This window comes from Podarcis tiliguerta (genome assembly GCF_965153285.1).
Source record: "Podarcis tiliguerta genome assembly, chromosome: 3".
Taxonomy (NCBI): Eukaryota; Metazoa; Chordata; class Lepidosauria; order Squamata; family Lacertidae; genus Podarcis; species Podarcis tiliguerta.
Genome location: NC_139536.1, coordinates 14374848 through 14399432, shown reverse-complemented (window position 1 = coordinate 14399432; position 24585 = coordinate 14374848). Strand labels below are relative to the sequence as shown.

The 24585-nt window shown below is 45.6% G+C and overlaps 1 protein-coding gene across 50 annotated transcripts in view; it reads right to left on the bottom strand.

Moving 5' to 3' along the window:
- Positions 1–24585, bottom strand: part of NRXN1 (neurexin 1) — a 977330-nt gene that overhangs the window by 18111 nt on the left and 934634 nt on the right. For 27 of the 50 annotated variants that reach the window (XM_083432438.1, XM_083432444.1, XM_083432464.1 and 24 more), the window contains one exon: positions 7522–7609. In XM_083432438.1, the coding sequence (XP_083288564.1) occupies positions 7522–7609 (88 nt within the window). The remainder of the gene's footprint in view (positions 1–7521; positions 7610–24585) is intronic. The other 23 variants (XM_083432435.1, XM_083432439.1, XM_083432445.1 and 20 more) reach the window with 1 other exon arrangement.

The window sequence follows — 24585 nt, the reverse complement described above, 5'->3', positions numbered from 1 at the left end:
GGGTGAGGGGGAGGCAGTTCTGGTCTCTGTTATTTTATTTGGGAACTGGTCTGTTGATGTAATAATAATAATAATAATAATAATAATAATAATAATAATATAAAAAAATAAATAAATAAATAAATAAATTTTTATTTATACCCTGCCCTCCCCAGCCAAAACTGGGCTCAGGGTGGCTAACACCAGGTATAAAAACAATTGATTAAAATACAACTTTAAAACAAGATTAAACTACAACATTAAAATGCAGCCTCATTTCAGTAGAAACTCAAATCAAAAACTTTTTGGGGGTGAAAAGGTCAAATCTTCACAAAGGCAAACTATCCAGGCTGGTCCTGCGTGGGCCAGAAAAAAGCCACGGAAGTCCCCAAATAGGAGTTCCATCACAGAAGGAGAAAGGGAAAAGGAAAGAGGGGGAGGGGATCAAGTTGATTCCAAGCCAGGCGGAACAACTCTGTCTTACAGGCCCTACGGAAAGAAATCAGATCCTGCAGGGCCCTGGTCTCATAAGACAGAGATGTAGATAGTGACAGATGATGATAGAGATGTAGATAGTGACAGATGAGGACAAAATGGAGCCAGTGCTGAAAAGGCCCTGGCTCTGGTTGAGGCTAATCTGACTTCCTTAGGGCCCGGGACCTCTAGGGTGTTGCTATTTATGGACCTTGAGGGTCTCTGTGGGGCATACCGGGAGAGGCGGTCCCGTAGGTACGAGGATGGGTCAACAGGACCCCTCTCGGATGGAACCCACAAGGCATATGAAGGGCTCTACACAGCCCTGGTTTACATCCTCTAAAGAACAGCAAATGTATGTGTGTCTCTTTCTTTGTATTTGGCCGTAAGTATTTTCTGTTACTCTCAGGAAGGGAATCCCTAGGCTTCCTTAGAATCATAGAGTTGGAAGAGACCACAAGGGCCATTGAGTCCAACCCCCTGCCAAGCAGGAACCACCATCAGAGCACTCCTGACATATGGTTGTCAAGCCTCTGCTTAAAGACCTCCAAAGAAGGAGACTCCACCACACTCCTTGGCAGCAAATTCCACTGTCGAACAGTTCTTACTGTCAGGAAGTTCTTCCTAATGTTCTTCCTTGTTTCATTTCGCTTCCAGAGCAGGGGGAAATGTATTTCAGCATCATGATTTTATGGCAGCAAGATGCTTGTGTGTGTTTGTGTGTGATTGTGATGCAGTGCTTTTTTCTGGGGGGACGCAGGGGTACACATACCCCTAAACATTTTGTGAATCTAAGTTTGACCTCGTTGAAGGGCAGTATTTAAATATGAATAGGAAAATGGGAGTACCCCTAAACATTTTTTTTTAGGGGAAAAAACCACTGGTATGATGGGGGATTTATTCCCTTTGTATTTTACCATGAACTTCTCTAATTTGCACTTTCTGGCCCAGTAATAAGGGAACTAAAACACAGCTAGTCCTCAGAATTCGCAAGAGTCTGAATTCTGCCATGCAATTCTCAAGAGAGAGAGAAAAAAACGGGGCGTGGGGCTAGAAAAAATGGAGAAAAAAAATGTCCAGAATGAATTAATGCTATGGGAAACTGGTTTCAAAAAAATATTTATATGGAGCAAAAATGCACCTATAGGGGGAAATGGGCATGAAAATGCATACAAATTGGCAGAGAATGAAACCCTCAAACATCCTCAGAACTACACCCACAAAATTCCTCTCTCCGTGTTTGGTAGACAGTAAGCCAGTCTTGCCATTCTTTGATTACCAGTGTGCATACCCTGTTTCACAATCTGCATTTTATACTTGGGGGGGGGCATTTTATCTTCCAGATGTGTTTTATAGGCTGGCTGCTTTATTGGTGGGCTCTCGTGCGCATCACGGGCGTGCTTTTCATTTATTTCCTGCGTTTGTCACAAGTCGCATCTCCCCATTCATTATTTACCGGAAGGCAGGTGCACAGCAAGCAAATCCAGAGGTGACAGACAAGGGCTTGCTGGCAGCGACAATTCCGGCAGAAGTTTCCTCCCAAGGAAGGCGGCTGCTGCTGCTGCCGCCGCCCCACTTTTCAAAATCAATGCCCCGGATTAATAATTCAGCACAATCAATAGAGAAGCTAGAAATCAGCAATTTCAGAGCGGTCGAGGCACACCTTTTAGCTGACTGTCGGTTTTGGCTGCAGCACTGAAATCACTGATCCTACAAGCACTCACCCTAACCAAGAGGGGAATCGCCAGCATGAACCTCACCTCTGTTGCGGGCTTAAAGAGCTGGGGAACAAGTCCCACTATCGCCACTGCCATCAAAATGCAGAGTATAGGATCACAAAACTGGAGCGCTGGAGGGGACCCCAAAAGCCATCCAGTCCAGCCCTTGCTACAATGCAGGGCTAGTGTGTGCCGATTGTGCCCTTATCGACTTTGGGGATGTGACTCAAGCCAGGCTTTGCCAAGCTGGTGTTCTCCAGCCATTGCTGAACTATGACTCCCATTAGCCCCAGCCAGCAATATCTGCTGGGCACCAGTTTGGTGATGTCTGACTTACAGCTTCCCCACAATTTTGCTACTCTAGGACCAAGGGGACGAAGGGCCAGCCCAAGACATTTTGTTGCCTGAGGCAGAGAACAAGATTGCGCTCTTCCCCGTTCCATATACGGAAGCCATTTGAACTTACAGTGGAATCCTAATTCTAGACTGAGGAAAGGATATTATGCTCCAGCGTACCTGAGGCAGAAGGCTTGTAGACCAGCCAAGACTGGCTATGTAGGAATATGGAGAGGACTAGTCAGGGGCTTAGAAGGAACATCCAGGAGGCTGCCATTGTTGTTGCCAATCATCAGTGGACTGCAGTGGTTGTCTCACTTTGCCTAATGAAAGGACCGGCCCTGAGTGTATATTTGTGCCCTGTGCTTCATACCTCTGACCAGAGGCAGAATCTGGTGTGGGGGGGGGAGGGGGGGGTCCATGCTATTAGCAAATCCTGTGGAGACAATGGCACACAGATTCGGACACCACTTTATTCTGTCTTCAACATGTTTCATTACTTGTTTCCTTTTGCATTTCAGGAGATCTTTCCCATGACTTTTGGAAAACTAATGGTATCTAATGGAAGTTAAGTGCTTATTTTCATTTTGTTTCCAGAAAAAACAAAACAAAACCCACTAGCTTGGGAAACCACTGGAGCTCTGTGTTGCAATTTCACGTGACAAAATCTGGGGCAGTTATTTCCCACTGTTTAAAGCTCAGCATGTTGTGGAGGTATACCAACCAAAATGCCACCGTTCTGTAATGCACCGTGTTCTGCGTTGGAACATTAGAAACTGGGTCGGAAGCGCTAGCATTAAAACCAGCTTCCACAATAAACCCCACATTTATTGCAGCCTTAAGGCAACACATCTCTGAGTTGTGCACTGGCCCAAGTGCACGTGAACAAAGGCACAACCTTCATTGGTTATGCCTTGAATTCTTGCCAGGACAACACCTGCCCACTGATAATTAATGATTAGGAAGATGCGACTTGCGACAAAATCAGGAAATTAACCAAAACACACCTAGTGCAACTAGCAATGAATTGAACAAAGGCCAATAAACTGAAGCCAACCTCTGCCTGACAGTCTGTTCCTGGCATGATTCAATGTGTGGATGTTTGCCTTTTTAAAGTCCCCAAAGGGAACAGGACTGGGCGATATCCAGTTTTCAGCATCGTGATATATCTGCAGCTAAATATTGCAATGTCTGAAATTGCCCAGCCCTACCCCCAACTGTTCCTGTGCACACAAGCCAGAGTGGTATGTGGGTTTGCCCAGTTCACAGAGCTGAGCTAAGCACCCAGACCACTCTGGCCCCCATGAGCAGGGGCTGTATGGGGGCTTGGTCAACAGAGTGGCAGGCAGTGGAGCAGTTTAAAGAAGCCGTTGCTCTGCCTTTGGCTCATGCGAGCCAGAGGTGGCGGTCTTGATCGACTGAGAAGAGGGCTTCCTTAAACCGCCTGCCTCTCAGCTAATCAAGGCAATCTGAGCTGGCGATACAACATGGCTTCCCAGCGCAGACAGGCAGCAGTGAAGTTCACCGTGCATTCAATGCAAATTCTACCTTTGTACAGTGGGATAATTTCCACCCACCCAACCAATATCCTCCAATCAGGGAAGCAAGGTGCCTTAACAGAGTTCAAAGGGCACATTTCAGCCTGGCAAAAGCACTTGTGGTGGCTGTGATGCAAGGCTGGTGAGGGTTGTGCTCTGGTGAGGGTTCCCCACCTTTGGCCCGAGTCTCAGAAATGTAAGGTCTGCTTTCTCCTACATTGAGTCCTAGGTATCTTCCCATGTCAGCAGAATGGGCCCTACAGACTTTCCAGAACACTGGCTCATAAAATCGGGCTACATTATCTTGTGAATCACTAACCATTTCCTCATAATCATGGGCCTACAGACAGGAATGATTTGCTTTGTACCAGCTCTAGAATTCCCTTTGTGGAGAAATAACAGAGCTAAAATTCTTTTCAGGCGCTCTGGGGAGTATACACCAGAAATATCTGCTTCATCCATTGTTAAGCCCGCTCTCCTATGAGACACCATTGAGGGTCAGTTGTGCAGAAAACCTGAGCTCATTAAAGCTACCCAAAAAAAGATGAAGCCAGTATTTCTAGAAGATTCAGGATGGCTTTTAACTCTGGGGAGGAAACTGTCAGTACTTGAGGAAATGGTTGAGTATCGATGAGAAATGAGCACTGCTTCTTTTCTGCATGAGCCCACAAATAGAAGAGTTCTCACAACTATAATTAACAATTAAGGCGTTAATTCCAAAATGGGTAAATAATAGACTGGTCTGCCAAAGTGTGCTGAGAAAGAGGCAGAAGTGTGTTGCATTTAGAGAGCAGCTTAAGATTCACCCTGGGATTCCTTGCTAGCCAAGGGTATGAATCGGAGAATATTGGTGTTTCCATATTATTTTTGTGTGAGTCTTAAATATTTGGTATGTTTTACATCTGGCCCACATTGATTTGTCATAGAACCCTCCTTTTTTAAAAACAACAACACAGAAAACCAAATCAATAATTTTTGCATTGTCAGAACTTCAGAATTATTGTTCAAGAAATGGCAATTCATCTGCAACAGATGCAGAAAGGTCTGGTCACAAATAGATGTTGTGGCCAGTGCAAAGCTGGGGGAGAGCCAAATATTACAAATGTAGCAGAAGAGCCAAAGGACAAGGATTAAAAAACCCATTACATGTTGCCAGCTCTCATGGTTTTACAGTAAATGTCATGGATTCAAATGTCCCTTAGTAAGGGAGGGAAGGAAGGAAGGAAGGAAGGAAGGAAGGAAGGAAGGAAGGAAGGAAGGAAGGAAGGTAGATACGATACCTGGTCACTCCAAAAGAAGGTCAAACAAGAAGCCAAATTATTCCTTTTGTTATGTCAGTGGATCAGGACAACTGGTTTTCAGGTTCCACAGACCTGTTCTGGCCGAATTCTTGCCTGAGGAAGAGTTCTGTGCAACCCCAAACTCACAGCGTTTATCTTACTGCCACTAGGGCTTCTATTTTTGAATCCTAGAGTTTGAAGCCATGAATCATCAGATTCACCCTTAGCAGGGAATATCGCCATCATACCATATTGACAGCCAATCACAGATATTTACAAACATGCATGCGTTTTTGGTAGGTTTGCCAAAGAATGTGATATCGCAGCTAAGAAGCAGTGTTTTGGATGTTGCGTTTCAACCAGGGTGGAAAAGAAACCCTGCCAAACTACACTTTGGAAGGTAAGAATATAAGGAAGAGCTCTCCTGGACCAGCATCCCGTTCCTACAGTCAGATGCTCCTGGGAAGCAGGGCATGAGGACAATATCACCCCACAGCTGTTGTCCTCCTCACCTCCCAGCAATAGCATTCAGAGTGGGGCCACCATTCAGCTGGGAGATTCCATTCCACTATCATGGCCAAAGCACATCAATAGGCCTGCACTTCCCTCTTTCTTCCCTCAAACAATTGCGATGCAGCCTGTTTTCTGGCACAAATCGTGAAAGGACATCAGGAGAGCCTGATGGATCCGGCTAATGGCACATCCAGCCCAGCAACCTGCTCTCTCAGTGGCCAAGCAGATGTCTTTGAGAAACTCGTACAGAGGACCTGAGCACAACAGCACTCTCCCCTCCTGCCGTTTCCAGCAGAGGCATACTACCTTTGAGCATGGAGTCAGAGGACTCAGCTACACAGCTGCAAATAAGACATTTTAAATGCGTTGTAAAGCGCAATATACAAATATGACACTAGATGGCAACAGTGAGCTATGCCAAATTCAATTTTTTTTCAAAACTTTTTTTAAAAATAAAAAAAGGATTTTCATAGCTGTGTGTGTAGATTCTGCCAGAGTATAGCTATTGTGACTAGTGGCCACTGACAGCCCCCTTCTCCAGATAATGTTATGACCCTTAAGCCACATCTGTTGACTGGTGTCTTCATTTTGGGTTGTGAGAGCAATGACCTGACTCAGTATAAAGCATAAATCATGTGTTACCATGTGTAGTGTCCAAAGGACCCTGAAGTGTCAATAAAGTTTATAGTCTTCACTGTTATGAGAAAACATGAAAAAATGTCTCGTTTTCCTGTTAAGGTTACAGAGAATCATATCGAAATCCCTCAACTTGGGTCACAGTTCTCTTGCCCTACAAGTCCCTCTGCTCTACCTTATTTCCCACAACCTGAGGACAAGGATGGTGTGGATTTTTCACTGATTCATCTCTGTAACAAATGCAATAACTTCTGACATGAGTTGGGTGAACAGATGCATTTCAAAGATGGTGGAAAAAAGAATGAATACCAAGAGTTTGAGTTGACAGTTGAATTTGGGCTGAAACAGTCACAAACATAGATGCAGACATCTATACAAAGAAATCTGCAACTCTTAGTGTCTACAAAGGAGCAATGTGTTCCTTATTAGAGTTTTAGAGCCACAATACGTTTTTTAACTGTTTCATCCTTGAAAATTTCACTGGCAATTTGTCAGGCTGTTGTATGTTCAGTTGAATGCAGGTGGTTTGGGAGTTACCTACAAAATCTCTGTTTTTATATATGAAGGTTCCTCATCCACAGAACCCCTAATAAACATGGTGCTTGGAGGAAAAAAATATATATATGTAATCATAAAGGTGTGTTTTTCTGGAATCAATTTTCAAATGCAATTAAGTAGCACTTTTTAGCGAGTGCTTCAGGGAACCATGATAAAGCTCCTAGTCCACATTAAAAATGTGCTGGCACAGAGACATGTTCAGGTCTCTCCACATGGCCTACTGCAGTTGTGCAGTGCCAAAAAGGAGGAGATGAAGCCTTAAATATCCTCTGTCTTCTAAACTAGGAATGTGACTATGCTGGTGGTTCAAATCCAGTATCTTCTGGAGCTAGAAAGAGACTTGAGTTCTGTCTCTACCACCATCAGAACGCTGCAGGTTGAAAGAGAGATTGCTCTTCTGTTGTTCCTGCAAAGAGGTTGCACCTTTTACTCCCTGCTGCATGCAAAGAATCAAAACAAAAAGGAAAGGAATAAAAAAAGTTGACTAACCTAACCCACCTGAGCTCGGCTCACAGGGATCAATGTCCTCATCGTCGCTGGGACATTCGGCTGAGGCCACCAGGATGTCATCCGTGGTCTGCAAAGGAAAGAAAGAGCCCATTTCAATTAATCAAACCGGTCCAACTAGGTGCTCACCTCTGTCAAGCTGCCCAGGTTGGCAGGCACAGGCAGGCATCCACAACCGTAGGAGACTCACAACACTCTGTAAGCTTTTGGCTGTTGTTTTTAGATGGTGATGTCAGTTTCTTTTTTTACTGGAGAGTTAACAAAGGATTATGTCAGCGGTCCAGTGGGACAACAGGTCCTGCTCTCTTACCTCTCCATCTGCAACATCCTGGTGCTTCTCCTCAGCATCATTTCACTACTTCATCCCTCTTCTTCCCACACCCCTCTCCCAATGATTGGACAACCCACCCCTCTACAGTTAACAAACCTGTATCTTCCTCCTCCTTTCCACCCCTTGGGGGGAAAGATTCAGTTATCAAAACATCTCACCTGTACTTCCTCTCTCGCCTGATTCTATCAGCCCCCAACCTGGAAGATGCTGGGGGAAGGAACTGCTTGCCTTCCTACCTCAGTGACTCAAGGGGCTTTGATTTCTTCGTGGCCAACCCATAAGCTCAATGGCTCAAAGGCTCAAAGCTCCCAAGAACTTGGGGTATTGACCAGGACTTTTCTGATCCCCTTTTGTCCTGCTTGCAGCTGCTTGCACTGAATAATAATAATAATAATAATAATAATAATTTATTTATACCCCACCCATCTGGTTGGGCTTCCCCAGCCACTCTGGGTGGCTTTCAGCAAAATATTAAAATACAGTAATGCATCAAACGTTAAAAGCTTCCCTAAACAGGGCAGTCTTCAGATGTCTTCTAAAAGTCTGGTAGTTGTTGTTCTCTTTGACATCTGGTGGGAGGGCGTTTCACAGGGTGGGTGCCACCGCCGAGAAGGCCCTCTGCCTGGTTCCCTGTAACTTAGCTTTTCGCAGTGAGCAAACCGCCAGAAGGCCCTCAGCGCTGGACCTCAGTGTCCGGGTAGAACGATGGGTGTGGAGACAACCATCAGAGATGAATCAGAGCTGACCATCGCTGCAGGATCTCCCCCTGGCAGTGGTGGCTAATCAGTTAGGTCAAATGGAGCCCCACTGACCTCAGACAGCTTCTAACTGCCTAGCATCTTATGCGCAACCCTGGCCTCCAGCTCCCTGCTCCTTTATCTCTGTGTGGCTGTGTTGCAGAACTCAGCAGGGAGGCAGATGGAGACAAGACTAGAATACTTGGCTCTGACACAACATCAGTTCTGGCTCCACCTACTGCTTGGGCTCCTTCTGCCCAAGTCACCAGCGCTACCTCCTGGATCCTGAAAGCAAATTCTTAAGTGGCGACGGAAAGCTACCATTGGAAAGGGGTCTTCGGAGTTCACAACCTAGCAGGGCACTTCGGTTCCAAGCCAAGACAAACAATTAGAAAAGCAGGTGCAATTGCGCACGCACAAAAGTGGGGAATCCAGACTTAATGCATTTTCTCAGCCGGGGCTCAGCTTGGCGGCATGTGGGAACAGTGCTGAGCAACCGCAGACAACTCTGGAAACACATTATCTTGATGATAATAGTGGTTTACATCACATCTTCAATGTATGCGGTGCTTTACAGAGGAACCAGCAAAAAAAGGAGGAGGAGGTGGTGGGGGAGAGATTGTATCCTTGCACCTAGGAACTTGTACTTTACATTTTGATGGTGGAGAGACAATAAAGGGAAGGCAGGCTAGGGAGGGAAGCAAGAGACAAGTGTTTGTACCTGGTTGTTGGGCAAAAAAGCCCCTGCCACCTCTTGAGGCAGGCTGCTCCACTAGGTAAAGGTAAAGGACTCCTGGACGGTTAAGTCCAGTCAAAGGTGACTATGGGGTGCACTGCTCATCTTGCTTTTCTGGCCAAGGGAGCCAGTGTTTGTCCACAGACAGTTTTCCGGGTCATGTGGCCAACATGTCTAAACCACTTCTGGCATAACGGGATGCCACGATTGAACCAGACCGCATGGAAACTACGTTTACCTTCCCGCCACAGCGGTACCGATTTATCTACTTGCACTGGTGTGCTTTTGAACTGCTAGGTTGGCAGGAGCTGGGACAGAGCAACGGGAGCTCACCCCATCACGGGGATTCGAACCACCAACCTTCTGATCAACAAGCCCAAGAGGCTCAGTGGTTTAGATCACAGTGCCACCCATACAGCCCTCACCATGTTCCTCCTAATGTTCTGCCTCCCTGGTCTTTTTGCTGATTCTAATTCATGCATGGCATTCAAAAGAAGTGAAGGGTGGATCTGACACCTCTTCAACTTTAAGTTAGAAGAAAATATGTTCCAGCCAGCAATGTCAATGTTGCTGACAGCAGTCGTTCCCCCATGCTTCAATTCCACTCCACCCTCCTTTTAAACCTCCCAAAAAACTGATAGGTGAAAGATGGAAGGAAAATCTGCTTGGCAAAAAAAATGAATTTTGGTCGCTGTTAGTAGCACCCATGATAAACGCCCATAATTTGCTGGGCAGCTGTTCTGAGTTTTCATTAAAGGGGGATTTAAAAGGCAAAGGAGAACCTCTGTCTTTGCCAGCAGCTTGTAATGAGATGACATACAGAGCGAAATAATCGTAACAACACATGCCTGGATTAGAGTGCCTTTTGGGTGACTGGGCAAATCCATCTTCACATTAGCATCAAACCCTCTTGGATTTTTCTTTTAAAGAGTTAAATGAGAAAGGCTTGTGTGCCAAGCTGATTTCCATTCACTGCAGTCTCCTTGCTTTCTGCACAGGGACATTTAAAGCATTCTGACTTTTTTTTTTGGTACGTAATATATGTGTGAATAAAGGCACAACACATATTTGTAACACAGAGACATAGAATAATAGAATCGTAGAGTCGCAAGGGTTCAACTCCCTGCAATGCAGAGATCTCAACTAAAGAATCCATGACAGATGGCCATCCGAACTCTGCTTAAAAACCTCCAAAGTAGGAGAGTCCACCACCATTCCACTGCTGAACAGTGGAACATAGAGAAGGGAAGAAGGAAGTTCTCAGTGACAAAACTTCTCTGGCTTTCTTGAAGATTAAGCTTAATAAAGGCTGGAAGACAACACAGAACTCCAGACTTGGAATCTGGCCATTACTCAAGTGTAAGAGTTTCAAGACTTCTCCTTGGACACAACAACGGCAAACACGAAAGGTTGCACTCTTCTTCTTTGTGCACCGCCACTTTGCTGTAAATTAGATAGGCATGCCAGCCATATCTGTTGTTCTATTCCTCTAAGTCTAAAATATCATTATTATCTAATGTAATCCAGTCTCTGATCCAACTAAAACATGCAGCATCATAGTATATTGCACTCTTCCATTGCCTCTTGAGACCGACAGATGCCAGCAACAATTTATCTACTGATCTTATTTATGGCTAATTATTTACTATTTATTATTATTCATTTACTAAACCACGCTGAGAGCCACTGTGGTGCAGAGTTTTGGACTAGGACCTGGGAGACCAAATCCCCACTCAGCCATGGAAGCTCACTGGGTGACCTTGGGACAGTCTCTCACTCTTGGATGAACCTACCTTACAGGGTTGTTGTGAGGGTGAAATGGAGGAGGGGAAGAGGAGAAGTATGGACAACACCTTGGGAGAAAAGTGGGATATTAAATGTAATAAATAAATAAAATACTTATTTTATTACATTTAATGTGCTGCCTTTCCAACACATGGCAACCTCCTGCACCGTGTATTATCCTCACAACAGCTTGTGAGATAGGTCAGGCTGAGAGATAATGACTGGCTGAAAGGTCCTCGGTATTACCAGTTGTTCTTCTGTTAAATGGGCATTTTGTGGTGCCTACGACCTGCCAATTGCTTAAAAAAATTATTAACCCCACTTTGATGTTATGTATGTATATATTGCAGGCTTCTGGCCTCTCTTTGCTGGTTCCTCCCCTCCCCCCACCCCCACCCGTTTCTTCTCCATCAAAAATAAATATTTAAAATGAGAGAAGCAGCTTAAATCTTTTTGGCTACCTCTTCCTGTTTGAGGCCAGGCATATTACATTCCTGAGCCGTAAGATAAACTTGCTGAAAATGAATACCTGGCTTTAAAAAGAGAGAGAGAGAGAGGTAGAGGGAGAATAAAAGAAAATAACCCAAACTGATGGGATTTCTAGAAGAAACCAACAGGGTGTGAAAAATTAGGATGGAGTTCATGTGGGGAGCGGGGGGGGGGGAGCAAAACCCTAAAATTTCATTTCAGGAGGCTAGATTAACTGAGCAATTTTCTCGCCAAGACTGTGTAATTTAAATTTAATTTACTGTGTGTGAAGCTGATCTCTCTGACTGTCTGTTGAGACAGTAGTAGAAAGAAAACTCAAATATGTCACATTAATCAATCCTATTCTTCGGCATCCCTCTCCCTGGAGCTTATAAGCTTCTTCCGAGCAATAAACCACCTGCCCATCCCCCAACAAGATTGGGGGAGGGGGTTAAAGAAACAGGCCTTAACTTGTGGCACTATATGCCAGCACTCCCCAATTCCTCTCCCATTCCAAGTTGAGGCACTGGAGTCCCATTGAATGGAAATAAATATGTGTGCAACATCCACAGCTTCTCTCCCAAGAAAACCAGCCCAACCCCATAAAGTAAAGGTAAAGGGACCCCTGACCGTTAAGTCCAGTCACGGATGACTCTGGTGTTGCGGCGCTCATCTCGCTTTATTGGCTGAGGGAACCGGCGTACAGCTTCCGGGTCATGTGGCCAGCATGACTGAGCCACTTCTGGCGAACCAGAGCAACGCACGGAAGTGCCATTTACCTTCCCGCTGGAACAGTTCCTATTTATCTACTTGCACTGGTATGCTTTCGAACTGCTAGGTTGGCAGGAGCAAGGACCGAGCAACGGGAGCTCACCCCGTCGTGGGGATTCGAACCACTGACCTTCTGATCGGCAAGCCCTAGGCTCTGTGGTTTAGACCACAGCGTCACCCACGTCCCCCCTCAAAAAATTCTGAAGCAATTCGAGAAAGAGATGGGTCACCTTAATAGGGGAATAAAGGTTTTGGGAAAATAGAGCTCAATCCAAGGCATAGAGTCTGAAATTATTTCCTAGAGTAGAGGTGAAGTGCAACAAGACCTGAACTGGAAGCTGGTACTTCTAGGATGCTGGAGAAGAGACTGGCCATCATTGCCTTCCCTAAAGCTTGCCTTTTGCTACTGCCAGCCTCCTCCATAGTAAGGATATGGGAGCCAGCCTGTCAAGAGCGGACCCCTTCCTTCTGAACTGCATTGAACTGGGAGTGCAGAAAGACCAGAAACCGAAACTTCCTGCTCAGATAACACCTGCTTTGCATTTAGGTGCAAATTGAAAAAATAAACGAATGAAAGTAAAATAGATTGGTGCTTTTTTTTTTTTTTTGGTAATTTATTCTATGTATGTTAGAATCGCTGCTGTTTTGTCATTTTTGGATTTACTGACATGCTCCATGCTCTATATTTTGTATAAGTAGGTTATTTTGGTGTTTCCAATGTTTGCTGTAAGCCGCTTTGGGCAAAGCTCATTGTAGTGGGCTCTCATTTGTGGGGTGGGTCAGGGTTCCATCCTCTCCCCCATGCTCTTTAATATCTATATGAAGCTGCTGGGAGAGATCATCAGGGGTTTTTGGCTGGGTGTTCATCAGTATGCAGATGACACCCAGCTCTACCTCTCTTTTAAATCAGAACCAGTGAAGGTGGTGAAGGTCCTGTGTGAGTGCCTGGAGGCGGTTGGAGGATGGATGGCAGCTAACAGATTGAGGTTGAATCCTGACAAGACAGAAGTACTGTTTTTGGGAGACAGGGGGCGGGTGTGTAGGGGGATGCCCTGGTCCTGAATGGGGCAACTGTGCCCCCCTGAAGGACCAGGTGCACAGCCTGGGAGTCATTTTGAACTCACAGCTGTCCATGGAAGTGCAGGTTATTCTGTGTCTAGGGCAGCTATCTACCAGCTCCATCTGGTACGCAGGCTGAGACCCTAATCTGCCCACGCACTGTCTCACCAGAGTGGTGCATGCTCTACTTAATTCCCGCTTGGACTACTAAAATGCGCTCTACGTGGGGCTACCTTTGAAGGGGACCCAGAAACTGCAATTAATCCAGAATGTAGCAGCTAGACTGGTGACTGGGAGTGGTTGCCGGGACCACATAACACTCGTCCTGAGATCTGCATTGGCTCCCAGTATGTTTCTGAGCACAATTCAAAGTGCTGGTGTTGACCTTCAAAGTTCTAAACGGCTTCAGCCCAGTATACCTGAAGGAGCGTCTCCACCCCCATCATTCAGCCCCAGACACTGAGGTCCAGCACCGAGGGCCTTTTGGCAGTTCCCTCACTGCGAGAAGTGAGGTTACAGGGAACCAGATAGAGGGCCTTCTCAGTAGTGGCGCCCGCCCTGTGGAACGCCCTCCCATCAGATGTCAAGGAAATAAGCAACTATCCTATTTTTAAAAGACATCTGAAGGCAGCCCTGTTCAGGGAAGTTTTTAATATTCAATGCTGCATTGTTTTTAATACTCGATTGTGAGCCGCCCAGAGTTGCTGGGGAAACTCAGCCAAATGGGCGGGGTATAAATAAATGTATAAATAAATAAATAAATAAAATAATTGCCATGCGTCAATCAACCAGCCTCAGGCTATGGGGTGAGGGCAGTGTTGGGGTGGGGAAGGAGAGGGCAAATAACTGCATCCTTGTTCTCCTCCCCACATCTGGCTTCACACTTTCTTTGACTATTCCAGGCACCCTGGAACAGGTCCCTGATAATGACTCTCACTTGGCTGGAAGGAGGAAAAGGTTATATTGACATTCATGGCTCCACCCACCTTTGCTTCTGACTCCAACCATCACTGCCAGGTTTCCCCACCCCAAGATATTAGCTTAGAAGGGAACTTGACCCTTCAGCTGAAAAGGGTTTCCCACCCCTGACCTAGAGCATCATGGCTGAGGTCTTTTAACATATGAAAGGTATTTCATTCTCTGGAAGGAACATTACCATAATGAGAAAATTATCAGTATTATATTTCTTCCTTAAGTGCAGGAATTTGAGAGGGCCTCCTGCCTAGAAAACCAGCCAAGACTGCCTTCTCACTCCCCGGTCACTTAACACATTAGGCCACAAGTGGAAATTAATGCAACTTTCTCTGTCTCTCACTCTCTCTTTCCACCCCATCATTCTGCATGAACACGGAGGTCCAGCTCCAAGGGCCTTCTGGCAGTTCCCTCCTCACAAGAAGTGAGGTTACAGGGAACCAGACAGAGGGCCTTCTCAGTAGTGGTGCCCGCCCTGTGAAACGCCCTCCCATCAGATGTCAAGGAAATAAACAATGATCTGACTTTTAGAAAACACCTGAAGGCAGCTCTGTTTAGAGACGTTTTTAATGTTTGAAATTTTATTCCATTTTTAGTCCTCTGTTGGGAACCACCCAGAGTGGCTGGGGAAACCCAGCCAGATGAGCAGGGTATAAATAAAATAATAATAATAATAATAATAATAATAATAATAATAATAATTTGCCACTTAACAAACTACAGTTCCCGGGATTCTTGAGGGGAGAGGAGCCCTGACTGCTAAAGTGCTATAAGGGTTATCCAAACAGGTGACCACACAGAGATCCTTGTGACACATTGGTTGTGCCACACGTTAAAGCGGAGAACCCAGCACATGGCGTGGCAAGTGTCCTTGGGGCAGAAACGGAAACCATAATCTGCCCCAGATTACGGAACTGTAGCACATGGAAGGGTATCACGGGAGGGATCCCAAGGGTCATCTAGTCCAACCCCAATCAATGCAGGACTCTCAACTAAAGCATCTGTGACAGGTGGCCATCCAACCTCTGCTTAGAAACCTCCAAGGAAGGGGAGTCCACCACCTTCCAAGGGAGTCTGTTCCATGGTTGAACAGCAATCTCCATCAGAAATGGCAATAAATGCGTTATAATTGCAGTCTTAAAACCTGGGACAAAACAAAAGATCCAGAGCAAGCACACACACACACACACACACACACACACACACACTTGGCTGTAAAACATCAACTGTAAGGGATGTCAGAAGAAGAAGAACCTTCCAGGACAGGGCTAGAGGCTGAGAGTCACAGTGTGACCACAGACTCAGACAGGAGTCAGAGGTGGCCCCTGATACCCAGAAGTAGGACAATCCCAGTGCTACTGGCTCTTGTTCCTCTCTAACACCCCACTCGAGGAGAGCTCTGCATACTTCTGAGCAACCAGCCAGGCAGGCCCAGAAAGGGAGCCCACCACATCGCCCCAGTCTTCATCTGCTGGGGAGGGATTCAGAGTTGAGTCAAAAGGGGGAAGTGGTCAGTTTCAGCAATGTCTCAAACTGAGTAAGTCGAGCTGGAGGAACTCTTCTGTGCTGCTACTTTCTGTGAATAAAAGCTAACTGCATTTCGCGTCTCAAGCTCTTTCCTTCCCTGTGGATGACCTGCACTTGCCTGACACCTCCTTGACATCAACTAACCTCTACCTCCTCCCCATCCCTCAAGTCATCTGGAATAAAAGGTTTTGTTTATAAAGTTTTTTTTTCTTACACTCTGGGAGAAAGTGATCCAGCTGGGTGTAATTGGGGAGAATTTCATCAGAAGAGGGCCTTTGTCTTCATCAATCAAAAATGGAAAACATGCATTGGACTGGACCTTCCTCAGAGATTCTTATTTTATGGTGAGGCCCCTTGCTATTTACTAATATCCAGTAGCAATGGTTTTTTTGATGTGGCCCTTGCTGCTCATTAAAGATGCCCTGCTTATGAATCTGGGCCATGTTCCATTTCTTCGGCGGCAGCAGAAGGAAACCGTGTTAGGCTGATTAATGTGCAAAGCAGCTTTCTCTTCATCTCAGAAATCCCCTTCAGAAATCTGAGCGCTCATTTGTTTTTCCTTGGAATTGGCCCTACACCTCAGAGTTATTTAAAATGCGCACGTTGCAGTGATTAATGTGTTCAAACTAAGGAAACCTAAATGGGAATTTAAAACCAAAGCGCTTGTTTTTTACTCCAAATGAAAATGAGCCTTGGAATTATGTCAGAAGGGTGAAAATAATAGCATTATTTAAGAGAGAGCATGGAGTGGTTTGGATGTGATGCTAAATCATAGTTTAGCATTACAGGAATGATCCAAGTTGAGCCTAAGGCAAGCATAGGCAAATTCGGCCCTCCAGATGTTTTGGGACTACAACTCCCATCATCCCTAGCTAACAGGACCAGTGGTCAGGGATGATGGGAGTTGTAGTCCCAAAACATCTGGAGGGCCGAGTGTGCCTATGCCTGGCCTAAGGCTTGTATGTTCTTCCCTCCCCTGCCATGCTCTGGTATGGACAGTGCTATTTTTCCAGAAAAAGAGGTGCCAGAACTCACCATCAACATCTCCCTAGTTCTCCTATAAGGGCACTGGCACCCACTTGAGAGTTGCCGGAACTCAGTTCCAGCAAGTTCCCACTGGAAAAAAAAGCACTGGGTATAGACATGAGGAAGCTTCTGCTTCAAGCCTAGATTAACCACGCCTTACTGTGTCATCATCTAGACAGCATCTTAAAAAGCAGAGACCTTGCCAACAAAGGTCCGTATAGCTAAAGCTATGGTTTTCCCAGTAGTGATGTATGGAAGTGAAAGCTGGACCATAAAGAAGGCTGGTCGCAGAAGAATTAATGCTTTTGAATTATGGTGTTGGAGGAGACTCTGGAGAGTCCCATAGATTGCAAGAAGATCCAACCTCTCCACTCTTAAGGAAATCAGCCCTGAGTGCTCACTGGAAGGACAGATCGTGAAGCTGAGGCTCCAATACTTTGGCCACCTCATGAGAAGACTCCCTGGAAAAGACCCTGATGTTGGGAAAGATGGAGGGCACAAGGAGAAGGGAACGACAGAGGACGAGATGGTTGGACAGTATTCTCGAAGCTACCAGCATGAGTTTGACCAAACTGCGGGAGGCAGTGGAAGATAGGAGTGCCTGGCATGCTCTGGTCCATGGGGTCACGAAGAGTTGGACATGACTAAACGACTAAACAAAGAAAACTGTGTCATCTGAACCCAACTGCTTTTGCTTAATCCAAACTGTGGTTTGCTGAAGTAGAGCAAACTCCCAACCATAGTTTAAGAAGCTGGCTTGTTTCAACAAACCATGGTTAGCGTTAACCACATGTTAGGGTATGGATGTAATGGAAGACTGCGGTTAATCTAAAGGAAAAGCTTCAGATCTCTTCCTTGTGGTTGAGTCCAGGGAGGGAAAAGGAGAAAGTGTGCAAGCCTGAGGCCCACTGAAGCTCTTCCTTGTAACACTAAACCATGGTTTATCACTCCATGACAACTTTACTAATGTCTACCAGGTTCTTTCCACTTTCCACATAGAAATGATAGACAATACTGAGCTAGATGGATCACTGGTCTGATTGTGTATACAACATCACCCTGTGTTTTTTACTACACGATAATGGGCACCTCCAAAGTAGCACCTCTAGCATTGCCAAAGCTCTACAACAGTTATCTTCATCAATACTGCCACGGTTTCCTTTTTCCTTTGTTTGGAAGTGTGGGAGAAAGGAATGAGGAAAGAAAAAGGAAAGGTGAGGATGAAGTCAAGATCTTCACGAAATTGCATCTACAATTTCCCAAACACCCACTTTGCGAAGGGTGTAATTCGCGTATCATTCTGACACTTGATAGCAATTTCCCCATTGATTTTGATAGCTCCGAACGGCGCCTATTTAATAAAAACAGATCGATGGCCGGTCTACTGTACATATTGAGCCATATACTTAGAAACATTTGTACACAGGGAGTGTTTGGTGCCCATTCATTTGGCATGCGCAATTCCCATTAAAGTTAATGGGAGTTAGGCACACATGCACTGAAATGGAGGCTGCCTTTAATTGCTTCCCAATTAGAAGCACAAGCTTCATTAGGCCTACTGCTTTGGTAAAACACATATTTGATGAAACAGCTTCTGTTGCTGGAAAGTTTTCATCCAGGTGTTAGTGTAATCAGGATTTTATTTCATCCGAACAGCTCTCCTCATTCAATCCTTTTTTTAAAAAAACAACAACAACAAAGAATTAAGCTGCATTTCAAATTGGTTATTTGGAAAGCTAATTTGAGGTCCTACTTAGCTAAAATCTGTTCCATATGACCTTTGCAGTGAAACAGTTTTGCCCCTAGAAGCATGCTACAAGACCAGTTTGCATCCAATATTACTTTTCTTCTTCTTCAACAGATAATTGGTTCTAAGCCTCCTTGGTGGGGGAAATAACTTTGTGTCAATCCATCTCCAATCAGCTCTAGGCAATACAGTTGATCAGGGCCGGCCCATAAATGAGGCAAGGTGAGGCGACTGCCTTGGGTGGCAGGATTCACAGGGGATCCTTACGTAGATCTTTATTTCCCCCTTGTTCTTATTGAAGATCTCCACTCACCCCTTCTTCCCTGGTGGGGAGGGTAGCACCATTTTGTGGTTCGCCTCAGGCGGCAAAATGTATTGGGCCAGCCCTGTGATGGGAGTCCAACATCTGAGAGTCGGTATGGTGTTAATGGTTAGAGTGCTGGACTGGCATACAGGAGGTAAAGGTAAAGGGACCCCTGACCATTAGGTCCAGTCGTGACCGACTCTGGGGTTCTTCTGGCGGTTCCCTCATTGCGAGAAGCAAAGCTACAGGAACTAGGCAGAGGGCCTTCTTGGTAGTGGTGCCCGCCCTGTGGAACGCCCTCCCATCAGATGTCAAAGAGATAAACAACTACCTGACATTTAGAAGATATCTTAAGGCAGCCCAGTCTAGGGAAGTTTTTAATGTGTGACATCTTAGTGCATTTTTGGTCTTTGTGGAAGCCACCCACAAAGTATTGCTTTTTCTTTTTCCTTTCTCTCACTCTTGCAACAGGGCAACTGTGCTCCTAATGAATGATGCAATTTGGCTCTGGTTCCGCCAAAGAATTCTGGAAACCATTGCTTGCCATAGAGCTGTTAGACAGTGGAATGGATTTTCTTGAGAGCTTGTGGGCTCTCCTTTGTTGTAGAGGTTAGATGGCCACCTGTCATGGGTGCTTTAGTTGAGATTCCTGCATTGCAGGGGGTTGGACTAGATGACCCTTGGGGTCCCTTCCAGCGCTATAATTCTATGGTTCTACACTGAGAATTGTTAGGAGACTCCTGCTATCATGCTTGCAGGACTACAACTCCCAGGGTTCCCAGGGAAGAGGGATTCGGCACTTGTGTTTGGATGTGCTCATTGTTGTGCGAACTGTCTTTGGCCAACTGGAATCAGATTCTCCATAAAAGAAAATTCAATTTGAACAAAAATTTGTGTGAATCTGTTTTTGTTTTTGTTTTGTTGTTGTTGTTCTCTCCCTCCTTCTCTCTCTCTCTCTCTCTCTCACACACACACACACACACGTGAACAAAGACAAAAACCAATTCTTTGGCTTCTAACCATATCACTACACTGGATTTCAACATGGGTATGCATCTTGTTTCAATAATTGAAAGGAACTGCAGGTGTGAACCTGAGGGGAAAAGACCTTGGAAATTCTTACAATGTTGCTATAGCAATAGCTTAGGAAAATATCTCTGATCTTCATTGTAGCTCTCGAGTATGCAGCTGAGTACAAGCATGGAGGTGCCCTATCACTGGCTACACAATGTCTGCAGCTTACTACACGAAGATAAGGCTTGCAAATTACTGCTGCTATAACTTAAGGCTTCGGATAACTGGTGATGGAACAAAAATAATAATAAAAAAATTCAATTTATTTTTCTGAAATTCCTTAATGCTACGCTGCTTTTTTTTTTAGACCAGGGCTTTCGATGACCCCATTTATTGCTGCATTAAAAGGAAAGGGGGCTGCTTAAAGAGCAAGCAAACCATTATTATTTTTATTCTTCTTGGCTTTATTATGCATAGCTAACAAATGGCATGGAAAATGCTACCTCTGCTGAAACCGATAGGAACGTCAAAGCAAAAACAGAAAACATACCAGTAGCTCCTGTTGTGGTGGAGCAGTGCCACCCTTCTGATATTGGCATTGATGTAGCTTATCTGGGTGGCACTGGAATGAGGCAGTAAGGAAGGGACTGGGGAGCAGGGGAGCTGGACTGGCTCTGCCAGTGTGTCCAAGGCAGCTCCAAGCTTGCCACCCAACTGGCTCCACCCTAGTGCCATCCAGATATGATGCATCAATGCTGGGAGGACAGCTCTGCCCCAACACAGGAGGCACCACTGAAATAGAGGGCATAAGAACACAAGAAGAACCTGCTGGACCAGGACAATGACCATCTTGACCGGCATCCTGTTGGCCAACCACATGCACTTGGGATGGACATGGTAAAGGACCCCTGGACGGTTAAGTCCAGTCAAAGGTGACTATGGGGTTTCGGCGCTCATCTTGCTTTCAGGCCGAGGGAGCCAGCGTTTGTCCACAGACAGCTTTCCGGGTCATGTGGCCAGCATGACTAAACCACTTCTGGTGCAACGGGACACCGTGACAGAAACCAGAGCACACGGGAACGCCATTTACCTTCCTGTCACAGTGGTACCTATTTATCTACTTGCACTGGTCTGCTTTCGAACAGCTAGGTTGGCAGGAGCTGGGACAGAACAACAGGAACTCACCTCGTTGTGGGGATTCGAACTGCCGACCTTCCGATCGGCAAGCCCAAGAGGCTCAGTGGTTTAGACCACAGCGCCACCCGCATCCCAAGCTGGACATGAGCACATCAGCAATCTCACTACCTGCAGATTACAGCAACAGGCATTGAGAAGCATAAAGAAGCATTCTGGAAGGTAACCGAGATCCTTGATACTTAGGGGTTCTTGAGTAGGGATGTCAAGGAATTCCAACAGAATGGGAAACAGGGGAGGAAAATAATGTCCACTTGTGCTCCCCAGTAACTGGTATTCAGAGGCATATTGTCTCCAAAAGTGGAGGCAAAACACAACCATCGTGACTTAGTTACCACTGATAGCCTCCACGATTTTGTCTGATCTTCTTCTAAAGCCATTCAAGTTGGTGGCCATCACTACATCTTCTGGGAGCAAATTTCATAGTGTAACTATGCATGTTAAGTATTTCCTTTTGCCTGTCCTGAATCTTCTTACTCCACAAGAGCAGGCATGGCTTTTGCCAGTGCTGAGGACAGCAGCAAAGAAGTTTGCTGCAGAAGGATCCATTGGAGTGACAAAGCATCCCAGATGAAGCCGCGGGACATCCAAACCGGCCCTGCATTGGCTTACTGATACACCAAAAAGTAGCACTTAAACATTCACTTTGCTGCATCAATGGCTTCTCCACCTGACAGCCTCTGTGTATTTGTGGCATGCCCCAACAGCCTCCATGCCAACAATGGAAATGTTGCCGTTCTTTTCTTTGTGCCTTTCAAAGCTTCTTCAGTGGCAATGCTTGAAGTAATTGCACGGGATGCAACATAATTATTCATGCAAATTGCCTTTCAGAGGTTTCAAAACCTATTTCATTAAATGTGTATGAGCGGAGCAGAATGGCTTATTAGCACACACAAACTGGCGGTCTTCAAATATGCTAACCAATTTGCACTGTGTTTCTAGGTGGAATGGAATAACATATTTTGAGTGGATTACTGGGCTAATCAGAGTTAATCCATCCTAGATGGGGAGCAGCTATTCTTTGGCAGCCTTTGAGCAAAAACCCCAAAGTACAGCTGTTGAACATCCCCAATGCATTTCATGTTAGCTTTCGTGATATCATTGCAACCTTCCTCTACAACACCTTTCATTTCTAACAGGGCTTCCCAAACTCAGATCTCCGGCTGTGTTTGGACTACAACTCCCATCATCCCTAACTGGCAGGGACAGTGGTCAGGGATGATGGGAATTGTAGACCAAAAAAGCTGGAGACCAAAGTTTGGGATGCCCTGATCCAAAAGAAGGGTGGTGCTATTTGTGAGAGGGCTGGTTTTACCCAAGCATGTAAGAACCCATGAAAAGCCTGCAGGCTGATGGGCTGATGGCCCATCTAGACCAGCATCCTGTTTTCACAGTGGCCAACCAGATGCTCGCAGTAAGCCAGCAAGCTGCACATGAGGGCAACTCTGCCCACTTGTGATGCCCATCAACTGGCATGATGCCCCTGTCAGGGGAGGTAGAATGTAAAATACACACCTGTCCCTGTTTCCCCCTCTAAAATATTGGAGGGTGTGCCTTGCATGCTTTGGATCTCCATTTAGATAAATTAAGGGGACCATCACAGGGATGGAGACGATCACTAAATACCTGCAGATCCAGCAATGTCCAGTCACTTAATTCCCATAGTTCATTATCAGGTGCAGGTGAACTAATGCCAGTGTACTGGAAGAAGCAAAGATCACCAGTGTTGAAGCAATTGTTCTTCAACATCAACTTCGTTGGACTGGTCATGTTGTGCAGATGCCTGATTATCGTCTTCCAAAGCAACTACTCTCTTCCGAACTTAAAAATGGAAAGTATAATGCAGGTGGTCAGCAAAATAGGTTTAAAGACTCTCTCAAGGCAAATCTTAAAAAAATGTAGTATAAACACTGACAACTGGGAAACACTGTCCTGTGAGCGCTCCAATTGGAGAACAGCCTTTGCCAAAGGTGTCATGGGCTTTGAAGATGCTCGAACTCAGGACACAAGGGAGAAACGTGCTAAGAGGAAGGCACGCTTGGCAAACCCTTGCTGTGATCACCTCCCACCTGTAAACCTATGTCCCCACTGTGGAAGGACGTGTGGATCCAGAATTGGCTTCCACAGTCACTTATAGACTCACTGTTAAAACTGTGTTTATGGAAGACCATCTTGGCTACGAGTGATTACTAAAGAAGAAGATCAGGCAAGCAATGTGAGGGCATTACAAGAACATAAGAAGAGTCTGCTGGATCAGGCCAATGGCCCACTTCTTCCAACATCCTGCTCTCACAGTGGTCAACCAGAAGACTACAGGAAACCAGCAAGCAGGATTCAAGCACAAGAGCACTCTCCCCTCTAGTCCAGCCAATCTGTTCTCCCAGTGGCTGCCCAGATTCCTGTGGGAAACCCTCTGAGAAGGACCAGAATACTCTCTCCTCCTGTGGTTCCCAGTGGCTGGTATTCAGAGGCATTGCTGCCTCTGACCAAAAGACAGCAGCTGCCCCATTATAGGCATCAAGCAGCGTAGCAAATGTTTCCCAAAAGATGCATTCCAAGCGGATCAGCTTGGGAAGCTTTTATAAGATTATGCTAATAATTAAACCTTCCGCCGAATGTATCGATTTGGTACTTTAGAAAGGTGGCCGCTGTGCGCATCCGTCAAAGCGCCGAGGACCTTGAATGCAAATAGGGAAGCCGGGCTAAAGCGCCGTGTCTCTTTGCACATCCCAAATCTGAAAAGCTGCGGAGGGAGCCTCAAAGATGCGATTACGATTTGCACACGCTAGAGTGGCAAGCGTAGGCTTCTCACCAAATCACTTCCAATTACGTGAAGCACTTGTGGCTTACGTCCCTTTATTAAGTGTGTACCGTAAGTAGCAATAAGGATAATTTCCCTGCATTTTACTTACCATAAATCTGACCTTAGTCATAACAGCCCGGAACACCTGACGTCAGTACATGAGCGGCAATGGATTTGGTTGGCTCAGAGTTTACGTTGAAGAATCCAAATATTATTCTTAACTTACGACCTGCTTTTCTCAGCCAGAGATAAAGCCCATTTAAATCCCACATCATTCGAACACAAGAAGGTTTAGCAGTTGCTCAACTGCCTTCCTGAAATCAATGAGACTTAAATGTGCTGAACTTTGGCTGGATCAAGTCTATTCTTTTGATCAGTGGCTAAACAGCAGGCGAGGGGAATCTCTGCCCCTCCAGATTTTGATGAACTGCAACTCCCCTCACCCATCGACCATGTTTGCGAGGGCTTATGGGAGTTTTAGCTCAGCAGCGTCTAGAGGTACAAATGTTCCCCACCCTGTGATATGACACCCTGCTTTTGAATCTTGAAGAGCACCTTGCAAAACGGGTCCC